General features: G+C 35.0%; 2 protein-coding genes across 7 annotated transcripts in view; one reads left to right on the top strand and one right to left on the bottom strand.

Annotated features, from left to right (window-relative positions):
* Positions 1-15773, bottom strand: part of LOC311430722 (uncharacterized protein) — a 65412-nt gene that overhangs the window by 48357 nt on the left and 1282 nt on the right. Inside the window, exons 2-5 of one of the 2 annotated variants that reach the window (XM_084507547.1) lie at positions 11905-11959; positions 11574-11708; positions 10992-11114; positions 2953-3353 (exon numbers count right to left, since the gene is read on the bottom strand). In XM_084507547.1, the coding sequence (XP_084363673.1) occupies positions 10993-11114; positions 11574-11708; positions 11905-11959 (312 nt within the window). In that variant the 3' untranslated portion in view covers positions 2953-3353; position 10992. Of the gene's footprint in view, positions 3354-10666; positions 11115-11573; positions 11709-11904; positions 11960-15773 lie in introns of those variants that run through there. The other variant, XM_084507546.1, reaches the window with a different exon arrangement.
* MGAT4C (MGAT4 family member C) overlaps positions 14845-15773 on the top strand; it is a 391395-nt gene continuing 390466 nt past the window's right edge. For all 5 annotated transcript variants that reach the window (XM_084507476.1, XM_084507474.1, XM_084507475.1 and 2 more), the window contains exon 1: positions 14845-15230. The gene's annotated coding sequence lies outside the window, so the exon portion shown is untranslated. The remainder of the gene's footprint in view (positions 15231-15773) is intronic.

Here is a 15773-nt window from a genome sequence, read left to right as displayed (position 1 = left end):
TATTTTCGAAAAGACTTCTCTGGCAGGTGAAAACATAATTTTTCAGAAGTGTTTGACCTTGCTGTAGAGCCCTAAAACAATCACACTGAAGTGGAAGAATAACACATTCATCGGTCAGGTGCTTTGAGTCAAAGTGAACATGATATTCAAGAAGACAATTATTTTCTTATTTTATAGCTTTTTTCTTTTCTTCTTTTAAAACATGTACCCATATTATCACAAATGTTAAATTTAGTTTATGCACTGATAGAACTTACATGATGTAGAATGTAGGTGAAGTGTAGTTGTTCATTGTGGCAAAACATTTTTTATGTATTCTTAAAAGTACATATATATCTAAAGTACTGTACTGAAAACCTTATGCTGCCTTTATAATTATATTTGGCAGTGTTTGGTGAAAAAAAAAAAAAAAAAAAGAAAGAAAAGAAAAGCTAATGATAACAGTAAACCAAGTCACTAATAATATAAAAATGTAATTAATGTAAAAACAGACTTATATTCTATCTTACCATGAACATTGACTTAATTTGAGTTAGATATTTTCTCCTTTTATTTTTCCTCCCAGCTAAAATCCTAATCTAAATGTTATCTTTGAACAAAGAATAAGTACTAGCAGTTAGTATTGCCAACATACATAAATATAAGTTGCACCAGGAGAGGCTCAGGTTGGAAATTAGGAGACTTTTCTTAAGGAAAGAGCAGTCAGGTGTTGGAACAGGTTGCCCAGGGAGGTGGTGGAGTCACCGCCCCTGGGGGTGTTCAAGGAAAGGTTGGATATGGTGCTTAGGGACATGGTTTAGTGGATGATATTGGTGGTAGGGGGATAGCTGGACTGGATGATCTTGGAGGTCTTTTCCAACCTTGATGATTCTAGGATTTTAGGATTCTAAGTCAGTATTTCTAATCACAGATAATCAAATAGAATACAATACGTATCATATCTTAAATATGCTGTACGATCTTATATTCAATTCATAGTAAAATGTAAAGTATGGACAAAAAAAATAATATTTGGAATTCATTGTTAGCTAAAAGCCTTTATTTCTGTTTGTAAAAACCTATTGTAATAGGTTTTAATTGTAAATAGGTTACGAGCCCATACCTACATGTATAAGTTAGTTATGGAAAATCAAAACACCTTTTAGATTAAGTTACATGCTCCAAGGAGCATGTAAAAATACATGCTCCAAGGAGTTTTTGTTTTTGTTTTTCCCTATAAGTTTTTTAACTGTGGGACTGAATGCAGAAATAAAATTTAAGTAAAGAGAAAATAAAGAATAAGAAAAAAAAAATATCATTAGTTAATGAAACCCAGCATAAATTCTCTTGTCTGCAGTTTTGTGCTGAACTGTCTGACAATTTTGGTTAACATGAGATATTCTGTTTTCATTTAAATCTCAAGGTATCTTATGTCATTTAGGATTTACTTCTAAGGTACAACTGCATTGTTACTTTCCTTCAGTAGAAAAGTATGTGAGCAAGAAAGGTGTTTTCAAATGATGAAAAGTTTGATGAAAAGGTTAGTTTACTAAAGTTTGAACATGTAGCTATTTTTAAGGAGGAAAGTCACTGTGGAAAAAAAAAAAGTTTATCTCTGTGATTACATGTGATCTAATTAGATGCGTTTGAACCTGAGTGACAATATTAATAGGCTATTTAATTTCAAATACTTATTGAAGTTCTTAATTACCCAAAGCAGTCATTTACAAATCATTCAAATGTATGAATGTATCCTTATATCTATCTATAAGAAACTGTTTAATCTAAAACGCTCTGCATTCCTATTTATTTTATAGGCCCAGTCTCACAATAATACCTAGAATGCATTATTAAGTGGATTGATTAAGTTAAGAAAGCTGACATGGGCTGGAAAAAGATTAGCAGCTTTAATGGCACTGTTATCTCACATACATTATCTCTCAAGTGAAACAAGACATCTCCCATACAAAGTGTGTTATATTAACTGGAAGTTTAAAAAAAAAAAAAAAAAGTTGCTTTAAAATAATAATAATCTAAGTTATTAAATGCATCAAGAATAACGGGACTCAACTTGCTCTTATTGCATTGTGTGAAATGTTTCATAATAATGAATGCTAATAAAATGAATATAATCACATATGCAACTTCATTGAAATTTACTGTAAATACAGTGTATTTATCCTTAAATATCTCAAATAAAACATCATAAGAATAAAACAGCTTCCTCACCCCTCACCTTTTTTTTTTTTTTCTTTTTTTTTTCCTGATAACAAGGTGCTTTAGAGTTAAAAAGAACAGTAATTTCTGTTTTGGTTTAAAAGGGAATGGTCAAAGTTCTCCATATAAGGTTGCTTACTCTTCATTGCTTTCATCAACGCCTCTGCAGGCCTTCAAAATTATAGTAAAAATCTTCCAGATAGATATTGTAGGAAGTAGACAGAGAGAAGGAAGGTGCCCAAAAGGAAGGAAGGAGAAATACATATAGAATGAACACACGTAGTTAGCTGTGCCGGTATTGCCATTTGTCTACTGGCAAATAAAGTAAGTACCTGCAGGATACAGAAGATATGTGTTGAAAGGAAAAGAATGACTTGCACTAAGCCTTTCTTATGTATTGCTTACTGCACAGATCATGCATGCGAGTGTTGCATACGGTTCAAAAAGATTAAAGTTGTTGACTTGAAGACTAAGGTAATAGACCTCAAGGCAGGTGTACTTTGGAGAATGTGAAAAGCTCTGAGTGGCAGCACACCACCTGGCTGGATCTTTAGATCCTGTGGTCTGAGAATGCGATGTGGAAGAATTTGAAATAGGTTATGGTTTCTGGTACTGCGTCAAGGTCTACATCCCTCAACTTTGCAAAAGATCCTCAAAAAGGAGTATAAATATCAGGAAGAACTTTGCCCAGTTCCCATGAACCACCTCAGAGACAACAGCAAGATCAGCTTGGGGAGGACTGATTTTATTTAGAAGGCAAAGGTATTAGTTGAGAGTTTAGTTACAAAAATGCTTTTCTCCCTTTGCCTGCATTTTTTTAGAAGCATCAAATCATGCAGCTTGTTATACACTGAAGGTGTGCAGAAGTGGCATATTCTTGATGATGAGACCTTCCCAGTCTATGCAAAACTGTGAGTGTCATGGAGTACAGGAAGCCCAGTGTGAAGAGACAGTTTCATTTCAAATTTCAGCGAACAGCCTGGAGACGGGATCAGCTGTGAATGGTATTCCTCAAGAAGCGTCAGTAAGGATACTCTGCCTCATTTAGCAGCATGAAAGAGAGGTCCATGGGATATCATGTAATTGATCACTGCAAAATGGAGATGTGGATGAACTTCTGCACCAGGAGGAATTCAAGGGGAAACTTCTGCAGAATACTGTGAAGGCAACCATTGTGTTCTGCTCAACTCTTGTAAGACTCAAGATGAGCCATTCTGTGATGTGGATGAGTAGAACACGGCAAGGAACAGGACACAGTAAACATGAGATAACTTTTCAACCAAGCAAGACAGGTTCATTTCCTCCTCTTCCACCCCCTCCATCTCCACTTTTTTCACTCACTCCCACCCCGCTTTGTTTAGAATCTTAATGCATTTTCCACATGCAGTTGCCCCGTTGACTACTAAATCTGATCTGCTGCATGATGCTAATGAAAAATCTGAGAAAATACAAACAAAATATGTGTGTGAAGAATTAGTTCCTTTTAAAATATACAAGCAATTTCTTTGTGAAAGAACCAATTTTGTTTTCACCAGTGAAGAGGAAAGTGCCATATTAATTTATTTCATAGTAAAAAGAGCACTGTGAGAATAAAATATGCTGCATTTAATGAGTGTATGTGCAAGTTTTATCGGGGTAAATGTGCTCTTTGTTTTTATTCTCCTTATGTTTCCCCACATTCTTTAAAGAGAATTCCATTATGGGTAAATTCAGTACTTAAAAATGTGGTTGTTGGGGGAAAAATTATATAGTCAAACAGACATCTGTCAAAATTATTTTATTTTTTTTTGTTAAAGTGCAATGAACATTTAACATCAATAATTAGGCAGAAAGTATTTTTCATCTCTTAAAGAGGGATGGAGTTTCTCATCAAGAAATTATTTTTACACTAATGTATACACTTCGCATTTTAAATGATTTTACATGGAATCACTGGATTATTTGAAGTGTATACGTGTGCCCAAAAAACCCTGCAAACAAGGTTTTTGTAAAAGCTGTCTGTAGACTGAATTTAATTTATTTTTTTAATTTTGAGTTTTCTAGTGAGGTGATGCCTTTTTCAAACAGTGATATAGACATACTATACTACATAGTATACATGTATGTTGTACTATACTGTAGTATATTTTGTACTATAGCACAACAAATAACTAAAACATAGCTGACAGACATTTGGTAGGTTCTCTGATGTTATCAGAAGTGCAAATGGCCTGTTTTTTATGCAAGTCAGTGAATCAAAATGTATCTAGATGCAGCAGCAGTGATGTCATTAATAGTTATGATGATCAGTAAAGGAAGTGTTAACAACTGTTTCAAACAAGAAACTGTGCAAGTCTCAGAGGGAGACCAAATCACCAAATAATTCATTAGTTATTTTCTAGAAACCCCAAAGTACAACTGAGCTAATTTAGTTTGATATCCTTCATGGAAATGAGTAACAGACCTGCTTAAATTATTACTGTTTCAAATCCAATGTCCTTAGTTATACATCAAAGAACTTGACCACCTCATTCATTTAAAAGGCATAGTCTGTCACCACAGGAAAGGACTTTGCTGTGAACTGAGTAACAAATGTTTCACCAAGATTCAGTAGATCAATGCTGCAGAAGGAATAATGCACATGCACCATGTAGGCTTTTAGAAAGTTGGGGCTTACACAGCTGAAAGATTTAAACCAGATAACCAAGGAAAACAAAGAGTTAGTCTGCAACCTGGCAGGCAACCACAGTGGTACCTATAGCATTTCAGTCACACTAAACTGTCTCCAAAATTATTTTTTTTTGCATTTAAATCATATATATATATATAATCGTATATATATATAAATCATATTATATATATAATCACATATATATATTAATCATATTATATATATTATGTATTATATATAATATATATTGTATTTAATCATATTATATTATATATGTATCATTTATATATTTTAATCATATATATTATATAATATATATATTATATGATTAAAATGCAAAAAATTTTATATTATATATATTAATCAAAATCTCTCTCCTCCCTTCTACATCCATGTATCATCCATGTATCCATCCATCTCTTCATATTTCTTCTTTACTAAGGTCTGCTTCAGATACAGCATAATTTTATTCATGACCACTCTAAGATTTTCTCTAAATTATTTCAACATGTCATTTTCTCTTTTAAATATTGGCATATGTAACCATCTTCCAAAACTCCTCTGGTATGCCAAGATATTACAAACTTAACACTAACATTCCAGAGAGGCTTAAAAATCTCTAAGTCATATAGACTTCGTAGTTCCAGAAATGTTTAGTTTCCTTAGCTAAGGAATCTTGTATGGTAGTAAATAATTTTTATACCAGCTTCATTCTATTTCTTCTTGTAATCATGAATCTTGTTTTGTGCAAGTTAAAAATGTTCAAAAAAATATTGTTTTTATTATTAGCCTCATTATTAAAAAAAAAAAAAAGTTTTATTATTTATATTACTTTAAAATAACTTAGTACTTTGAATGATGAGATCAATGTGGTCAATTGTGGTGATATTTTTGTCATTTAGTTGTTTGATGGGAAATTCCTTTGAACTAAATTTCTTGTACAGCCTTCCAAAGGACTTTTCATCCATACAGTCAAATACTGTGCTTTATTTTTTTTTGTTTGTTTGTTTGTTTGTTTGTTTAATCTGATTGCAGATAAATTGTTTGGATTTAAAAAAAAAATCTAAATATTAATATATTCTTTATGCTAGGAAACATTACTGTATGTTACTGTACCTTTGTGCAATGCAGTTCGTTATGCCCACAGAGACTGTAGATATGAAAATGCATTTGTGCGTTAAACAAGGTGCAGTAATGCATCTTCGCATTTGTTGCTGAAATGAGTGACAATTTCTTTTGTCATTACAAGTGTATAGGAAGGCTGTGCTTTTGTATCTCTGTGATGTTTTTCTAATGACAACTAAAACAGAGAAACTGAAATAAAATTTATTTAGTTTTATTTTGCTACTGTTCTTTTTTTTTTCTTAAATGATAGCTCTTTGTGTTCTCTATGAAGGCAGCCTGACACTTTATCTTTGAAATGCATGTCTCTAAAACATGTTAAAATCAAATTCAGGTGTACAATAGATAGGGAAATATGTTAAATGTTGGACACAATAGTCAAGGTTTTATTTGGCCAGATTTCTTTTGAAATGCAGCCACCCTCCCCACCCCCCACTCCCCCCCTTTTAATAATATAATCTGTTGAAAAATATGGACAACATGGCAATAAAATAACAGAAGAAACTAGGATTCATAATCCTGAATTATTGACTTTGAGCAAATTATTAGATGGTTCTCAGCAGTGATCTATGCACCCAAAGATATCTGATCACCTGGCCACTATTTTCATCAGTGGTAGACAGTTTCTCATGCCCCAGTATTGGTATCGTCTAGATAAATGTACTATACATGATACGAGTTGTTTTTTCAAGATGCATTTACTTTTTCCTCATTTTTTAAGATTAATACCCAAGTTTTACATATAAAATGAAACACAAAAAAGAATAATACCTGAAAGCTTTTGAATAAAAATCTGATTTTATTTTTATTTTTATTTTTTTTTTAATTTTTATTTTTATTTTTAAATAGGTAATGTATCACCCTTTTTCATTATTCTGTTTTGATGTGGCATCTGGAAACAAGATGTGAACCTTGCTATCTTTTTCTTTATATTCTACTTAAAAATATCCTTATTCAATAACATAGAAGGAGATGTTTTCCCCTGATATCTTATTTGTAGGATAATCTTAATATTATAGAATTATTAAATTTCAATAGAATATTTAACGAAAAATAACGTACTATGATCCTTTCCCTTATTTTTCTTTATATGTATTTAATTATTTATATACCTTAAATTCAGGATGTTCAGGGTAGGTTTATCAGTTTTGTTTTGTTTTTTTTTTTTTTCACTGCAAAACCATTTACAGGTACCTCAGAGCTCAGCACAAGATTTCTGAGCATACTTAAAGATTTGGACATGTTTGAATGTGCTCTGAATCCTGCAGTTTACTCCGGCAGTAGACATGGTATTTATATTCCATGATTGCCCCTGCTCATTTCTTGGGACATTGTTTCTGTAGATAAACATTTATTTGCATTGCAGTAGTGTCTAAAAGACCTGATCCATTTAGTTGGAATTATGTCACAGGGGGGTTGTTTTACTTTGTTTTCCTCCAATACCCTAATCAGATGCTCTCTACTCACATACAGCTGATTTCAGTCTGTGTAGCACAAGCTTTATGGATTTTAAGATAGATACATTTAATTTGCCTTATGCTTTTGAAATTAGAGGTGATGTATGTATGCAAAGTGACACCCTGTTCTCTGTAATGCAAATGACAACTGAGGGAAACAAATATATAATTAGAAGGTTGAAATTTGAAGGACCTTTTGTCACTGACTGCTTAAATGTTAGGAGTGCATGTGCATCCTTACGATCTAGCCAGTGGAGGAGAGAAGACAATGGAAGCCAGAACAATATATGTTTTGTTTATCAGATGCAAACTATTGGGAGATTTTTTGTTTAATGATTTGCTACACCTATAATTTAACTGAAAAAAGATCTTTTAAATCACTAAGATTCTATATGTATATATTTTAATATCAGTGTTTAATCACTTTAAAGAAAAATCAAGGGTTTTTTTGTTTGTTTGGTAGGGTCTTTTTTTTTTTTTTTTTTTAATACCAACCACTAAAATGTATTATGGATTTACATTATTGATTTATTTTATTTTATTTTATTTATTTTTATGTGATGTATGCAGATTTAAATAGGATTATCAAAAGAAGCAACCAGAACAAAAAACAGTTTGAGAATGTTTATGAAAATTGAAGTACGAAATAAAAAATTCCAGCTGGGAAGAAACCTGGAAATATTCAACAGTGACAGCAGAGTTGGGTGAAGGAAGGGTGGATGTGTTTGGTGTTTATTCTTTTTTTTTTTTTTTTTTTTTTTTCCATTTTTCCATTCCATCAATAGTAAGAGATCATAACTCCTCTTTCAGTTCCCATTTTTATCTTTATCACATTAAATATAGCATGTATATTAGTGTTTTGGAGCAAATAGCCTATGTGCTCCCTGTTCCTGTGTTGTGATTTGCATAACTGGGTGACGTCAGAGGGCATGATCTGATTTCCTTTTGGTTGCAACAAATAAATGAACAGCTTGCTTTAGGAATGTGTATAATACACTCCAACTTCATATTCAATACATGTAACAAGAGTAGATACCATAGAAATTACACCTCCTATATTTTGCGGATCTTACATTTCCAGTCTTCACATCTTGGTGATAGTAGGTATAGTCAACTTCTCATAAAGCAAGTATGTTATTGTATGTGTTCTTCCATGTATATGTTCATAAAATATTTAAGCTTTACATAGATTTATAAGAAAATGTGCAGTCTGGGACAGGGATCATGTGACAAGCTTTAAGGCTAAAATGGAATCAAGGAAATTGTGTCTGCCATTGTCAGAGAGTGATTGATAATTCTGTATAACGTTCATAATTGATAATTATGGGAAGCATATCCTCATTCAGAATTTCAAGTTAGGAATTCCTGTGTTGTGTTGTGTTTTCCCCATATCTTCTACTTATCTGGGGCCATCTTAAATAATTAAACGGTCTTTGGGACATGATCATTCCATTGCATTCTGTTAGTGTACAACTTTAGTAAGGAAAGAAAACTAGAGAATCTATCTACCTGTATATTTTGTGTAGTAAAAATAAATATATAAATAAATAAATCTTACTGTTTAATATTGTATGTTCCAGTATGGAAATGTTTGCTTTTCTCAAAGGCACAATGAAGAAGGCTTGAAAGTGGGAATTTTATGAAGAAGTAAAAAAGGAGAATGAACATCAGCTTTTCAGAGCCTATACTTACTTTCTTTTTCTTCTCACTAAGTCTCAATTGCCAGAGGCTGCACCTCGAGTACTGTGTTCACTTTGGGGCCCCTAAATACAAGAAAAATATCAAGGCCCTGAAACATGTCCAAAGAAGGGTTATGAAGCTGGTGAAGGGCCTGGGACACCTCCCTGGGCAGCCTGTTCCAATGCCTAACTACTCTTTCTGAGAATAATTGTCTCCTAATTTCCAACCTAAACCTCCTCTGGCACAAATTGAGGCCATTCCATCTAGTCCTATCACTACTTATCTGTGAGAAGAGGCCAACCCCCAGCTCCCCACAACTTCCTTTCAGGTGGCTGTAGAGAGCAATAAAGTTTCCCCAGAGCCTCCTATTCCCCAGACTAAACAGTCCCAGTTCCCTCAGCTGCTCCTTGTAGGACTTGTGTTCCAGACCCTTCTTCAGCTTCATAGCCCTTCTCTGAACACGCTCTAAGGCCTTGATGTCTTTCTTGTAGTGATGGGCCCAGAAGTGTACACAGTACTGGAGTGTGGCTTCACCAGACTTGATCTTCTATTATGAAATCTTAGTGTCAGCAAAAATATTTTAAAGCATTTTACTTTCAACTAGACCTAATCCTCTAAGAATATAAGAAAGAAAAACTAGCAATAAACTGTGGCCTAAAGCCATGAAGTCACTAACAGAACGTGACACCTATATCAAGATCAAACAGTGAAGAAATTTATGATGTAGCTAAAATTATACAAGAATTGAACCCACAATAATGAAAAAGCTACTTAAAAAGTTTACTAAAAAGTTTACTAAATACATGTACATGCTGGTATTATTATTATATGTGTGCTTGTGTGCACATATACAGAAAAAAAAATAAACTTTTATCTAAATTGAGTTAATTTACTCACTGAGAATTACTTGTTGGAGGAGAACTGTAGTTCTCAAAATTTAGCCACATATACATCTTTCAGTATACCCTATTATATAGAGTTTTCTTATATGCTTTAGATTGTTGCCAGTGTAACTTTGGAGTCACGTTACTTTTTAAGTTTAAAAGCTAAATAGGACCAGTGTATAACTTTGCCTTCTAGAAATTAATTTTCCTAAAGTTCTGATATATATAACTGTGGAGAGACAGTATGGTCAAAGTATTCTTAAAACAGTTAAAATTCCTGTTATTCTGATAGGTATCTCTTCACAGAGTTACAATATGCTCTATGCTCACCTTTTTTAACTTCTGTCCATAACATCCATAACACTTGATGCTGCTGTCTTTTGATGTACATGTATTGTAATATCAAAATGTTTTCTCCTTCCTTCCTTCCTTCCTTCCTTCCTTCCTTCCTTCCTTCCTTCCTTCCTTCCTTCCTTCCTTCCTTCCTTCCTTCCTTCCTTCCTTTTCTTTCCTCCCTTCCTTTTCCTTCCCCTTACCCCCATTCCCTTAAGAAGAGAATGCTGCAGTAAATCTGTGATCAAAGCTGAGAATTTTCCTGAGACATTTTGGTGAAATTGCTTCTCAACTTCTTTCCAAGTCACATCAAAACATGTAAAACCAAGCATCCTAGAAACTGATTTTTTGTTGTTGCAGATTCAAACCATTTAATATGCATAAATTGCACCTTGTAAAATAATATTATTAGAAATGACAAATAATTATATATTATTTTTTTCTGTTGTTCAAACTTGTAGATTTTCATGAATGAAGATACTGGTTTGGCTATATGACACAAGTTAGTGAGGCTCTAAGCCACTGGTTGTTCCATGAAGAAGTAGCAAAAGAAAGAGGGGAGATGTGAGTGATGCTTACTCTAAAATTTATAAATAGCACACACAAACTAAACCTGTCTTTAAGGCTAGCAGGTGACTTTCAGCACTGAAGTTTTCCATTACGCTTTACCTTACTGAGGAGGAGGGATGACTTTGGGAATTTTACAGCTGGGCTGTTGTACAGTGAGATCTTGGTCAATCGGATAATGATTTTTCCAGACAGTTTCTTTGTTTTCAGCAGCAGATATTGTACCTATGTGAACAGAAGAGAAAAGTAATTAAATCTACCCCCATTTGAGAAAGAATTTCTAGATAATCTTAACAAAAATCTTAACAATACTAGTAAACATTTTAACAGAAAAAAGATCACTGGCACTATGAACTGAGGATTCTGGTGATTCCTAAACAAAATGGAAACCACAGAATACCCAAGATTGGAAGGGACTTCTGGAGGTCGTCTGGTCCAAACCCCCTGCCCAAGCAGAGATACCTAGGGCAGGTTGCCCAGGACCATGTCCTTTTCTCCAAGGAAGGAGATTCCACAGCCTCTCTGGGCAACCTTTTCCAGTGCTCAGTCACCCTTACAATAAAGAAGTTCTTTACCTCCAGCATTTTATTTTGTGCCTGTTGCATCTTATCCTGTCACTGGGCACCATTGAAAAGAGCCTGGCCCCATCTTCTTTGCACCCACACTTCAGGTATTTATACATACTGATAAGATCCCCTCTGAGCTTTCTCTTCTCCAGGATGAACAGGCCCATCTCTCTCAGTCCTCTAATTATTTTTGTGGTCCTTCTCTGGACTCTCAGAGTAGCTCCACGTCTCTCTTGTACTGGGGAGATGAGAACTGGACAAAAAAAAAAAAAAAAAAAATGGAGTCACCATCCCTGGAAGTCTTTAAAAGACATTTAGATGTAGAGCTTAGGGATATGGTTTAGTGGGGACTGTTAGTGTTGGGTCAGAGGTTGGACTCGATGATCTTGAGGTCTCTTCCAACCTAGAAATTCTGTGATTCTGTGAAAATATTCCATCTGTGGCCTCACCAGGGCTGAAGTTGATCCCAGGAAAGGGATCATCTTCTTCAACTGGCTGGGAACACTTGAAAATAAAAACAAATGAAAAAGTTTGACATGAGAATCACAACTGAAGTGGAACACATTTTCTCTCAGTAACCATGAATCTTTTTTTTCTAAATGACATACTCAGGAAATGTGGGATAGATGAGTGGTCAGTGAGGTGGACTGAGAACTGGCTGGATGGCGGAGCTCAGAGTGTTGTGCTCAGTGTCACACAGTCAAGTTGGAGGCCTGTAACTAGTGGTGTCCCCCAGGGCTCAGTAGTGGGTCCAATCTTGTTCAGCTTACTCGTCAGTGACCCAGATGATGGAATAGAGTGCACACTCAGCAAGTCTGCTGACAGTACAAAGCTCGGAGGAGATGCTGATACCCCAAAGAGCTGTGCTGCCATTCAGAGGGACGTGGACAGGATGGAGAGTTGGATGGTAAAAAATCTCATGAAATTCAACAAGGGCAAGTGCAGGGTCCTGAACCTAGGGAGGAATAACCCCAAGCACCAGTACAGGCTGCAAGCCTACCTGCTGGAGCGCAGCTCTGCAGAGAGGGACCTGGGAGTCCTCGTGGATAGCAGGCTGACAATAAGCCAGCAATGTGCCCTTGGAGCCAAGAAGACCAGTAGGATCTTGCACTGCATTCAGAAGAGTGTTGCCAGCAGATCAAGGGAGGTGATCCTCCCCCTCTACTCAGCCCTGATGAGGCCACACCTGGAGTACTGTGTCCAGTTCTGGGCTCCCCAGTACAATAGGGACATAGAACTACTGGAGCAAGTGCAGTGGAGGGCTACAAAGATGATGAGATGATGAGCACCTGCCATACAAGGGCAAGCTGAAAGAACTGGGCCTGTTTAGCCTGGAAAAGAGAAGGCTGAGAGGGGATCTTAGCAATGTGCATAAATATCTGCAGGGAGGGTGTCAAGAGAACAGGTCCAGACTTCAGTGGTACCCAGTGACAGGACAAAAGGCAACAGGCACAAATTGAAACACAGGAATTTCCATCTGAGTTTCAAAAAACACTTCTTTACTGTGAGGATGGCAGAGCACTTGAACAGGTTGTCCAGAGAGGTTGTGGAGTGAGTCTCCTTCTCTGGAGATATTCAAAACCCTCCTGGATGCCATACTGCACAATGTAGGTGACCCTCTCTGCAGAACTCTAGGTGACCCTATTTGACGGGGTGGTGGGACTAGAGGTTCCCAGAGGTCCCTTCCAACCTCAACTACTCTATGATTCTGTGATTATAAAAACAACTTTGTAAAATAAACTGTTTTACATGCCTTTGAAGATTTAATTAAATTGATTATGTATGAAGGTTAAAATCAGCCAATCAAAATTCATATAGTTACCCATGTTTTCTGAAGAATTATATCAAACATTAATGACTAGGTGTACAACACAGGCCCACACAGAATTCAGAAGTGTAAGTGTCACAGCACCAGAAATAAACCTGAAACAAGGCAGCTTGGGAAACAAATACATTTTTAATCCCTCTAGAAAGAAATGTTATTTACATGTATTGTATTTACTGAAGAATTGAGTCTCATCAACAGTTTGTATAAGATCCAGGAGCTGATTTGTTGGGACAAAAGCTGAAGGATGTGCTGCTTAAAGGAATTAGGCTGAATGTAATGACTTCACCATGGAACACGGAGACTCTGTGAGGCTGGTGACAATCCTGGAAGAAATTAGCTGTTGTTGACCATTCCTTTTCACTTCAGCTGGTGGATATCTGTTAATGTGTGTGCATGTTTTACCCCTCCACAAGGTCAAAAACAAACAAAAAAAAAACAAACCTCAGCAGTCATGCCCCAAAGATTTCCAGTCTCTTTATGCCTGTTTGATGGAAAGCACTATCTACATGTGTCTCTTGGTGGTATATTTATTTATTGTTCTCAGGATACTCTAGAGCTAAGATTATATTCACAATTATTCAGTTACATCTCTATTTGTTTACCTAAGGGTAGGAACCTGCAGCATTCAAATCTGGAAAAGTTATTGCTCTAAGGTACCTAGGACTTCAGAAAACTAAATTAGTTGAAACAAAAAAAAAAAAAAAAAAGTTTGCAGAAATGCCTGTTTACTAAGGAGCATAACTTAGCTCAGCTCTCTGATTTTTTTTATTTTTATTTTTTTTTTACTGTATCCAATGGTTGAGGGGATAAAACTTAATATTAAACTTCATCTGCTATGTGTAATGCTAACCTCCTGTGCTTGAGCTATCTATATAATAAAATTTACATAACAGCTTAAAATTAGTGACTATTCCAACAACTTTGGCACTAAACTAATGTCTGAGAAACTTCAACTCTATTTTTTTTTTGCAAGGTGGTGCAATCAGAGAACTGGTTTATAATTAAAGATCAACAACCTGTTACAAAATTTCAGATGTCTTTTTGGTTCACTATCTACAGCTAAACATATCAGTTGTCCAGAATTTTAGCTGTCATTTCATTTTGTGCCAACTATGGATAAATAGTGCCACTTTTTCTCCTGGGACATTCAAAGAGAAGATGTTTGTGAAGAAATATATAGATAACCATTAAAAGCCATCAGAAAGAATAGTTAGCAGAAGGATAATTTTAATATAAGCAAAGGAAGTTCGTGAAACAGTGAAAATTTCCCCTACTTAGATTACTGGACACAGCTATATCAAAAATCATGCTATCACTTGTCAGGTAAAAAAGTTTGAATATTTCTTTCAGATAGAAATATCTAAGGTGGTCCTTTGTTTTTTTTAATTTTATCTTTTTTCCTTTTTTTTTCTTCATTTTATTTTTTATTTTTTTTACCTGTATCTTGAAAGAATGCAACAGTGGGAATGAATTTCATGCTAGTAGACACTTTAAAGACTAGATTTAGCTGCAGTCACATTAGCTTAGATAATGGGAGAATTTTTCTTCATTGAAAATGCTCCCTGTCGCTTAAGAAGAACTCATTGAGGCAGCCTGCCATCTAGCTTTTTCACAGCAAAATAGGCTTGCAGACTGCAGATGAGAGACTCGGGAGCAGAGACAATTTTAACTTAGCCATCCCTAATTTATCTCAAGCTTTTTCAATTCATCTTCACTGCTCTGTGCACACGGGAACACCAGATTGTCAACCCCTGGGAACAGAATGCAACCAGGGATCTAGAGAGCTGTCACATCCTGAGAAATATTTAAATTGTGCTGATTTTCTTCTGGAGTGCTGAGCAGAGGGAATGAAACTCTCCATCAAGTCATAGCTTTGCGGGCAATAGATCAGAGGATACTGCCAGTTTTTCTAATGGATTATTGTTATCGGGCAGGTTCTTCCTGAAGGTATGTAGTTACTCTCTCAATTCATTACCCATGCTATTTATCAGGTAGTGATATAATGAACTAGTAATCCAGGTACATAAAGAAAAATGTTAACTAAGTAATCTGTATGGATTGAATGATAGCACTTTATTGCAGCATATTTGCTGGTAAAATACTCTGATATACTTACCATGGATGTTTTGTACCTGCTGCCAAGTGCTTTGTCAGCAACCTCCCCCAGGCAAATAATAACCCCAACCTTTCAACAACAACAAAAAAAAAAAAAAAAAAAAAAAAGCAAAAATACATTGTACTGCATAAAATGTATAAAATATTGCCACAAATTAATAGTAACTGGCCAGAGAATGCTTTTTTTTTTTTTTTTTTTTTTTTTTTTTTTTTTTTTTCCTGAAGCAATGAGAAGCAAAATCATAATTCTCATATTTGTTATGGGTAAGTATTTGTCTCAAAATATTTTCCAAATGGGGGTAAGGACAGAACTTCCCTTAAGTATGACAAATTGACAAATAATTAATTATGGAGTTAGATATTTTCTTGTTTGCT

Source organism: Aythya ferina, assembly GCF_964211825.1.
Source record: "Aythya ferina genome assembly, chromosome: 1".
In the NCBI taxonomy this organism is placed as follows: domain Eukaryota; kingdom Metazoa; phylum Chordata; class Aves; order Anseriformes; family Anatidae; genus Aythya; species Aythya ferina.
This window is presented reverse-complemented; position numbering and strand designations above follow the sequence as displayed.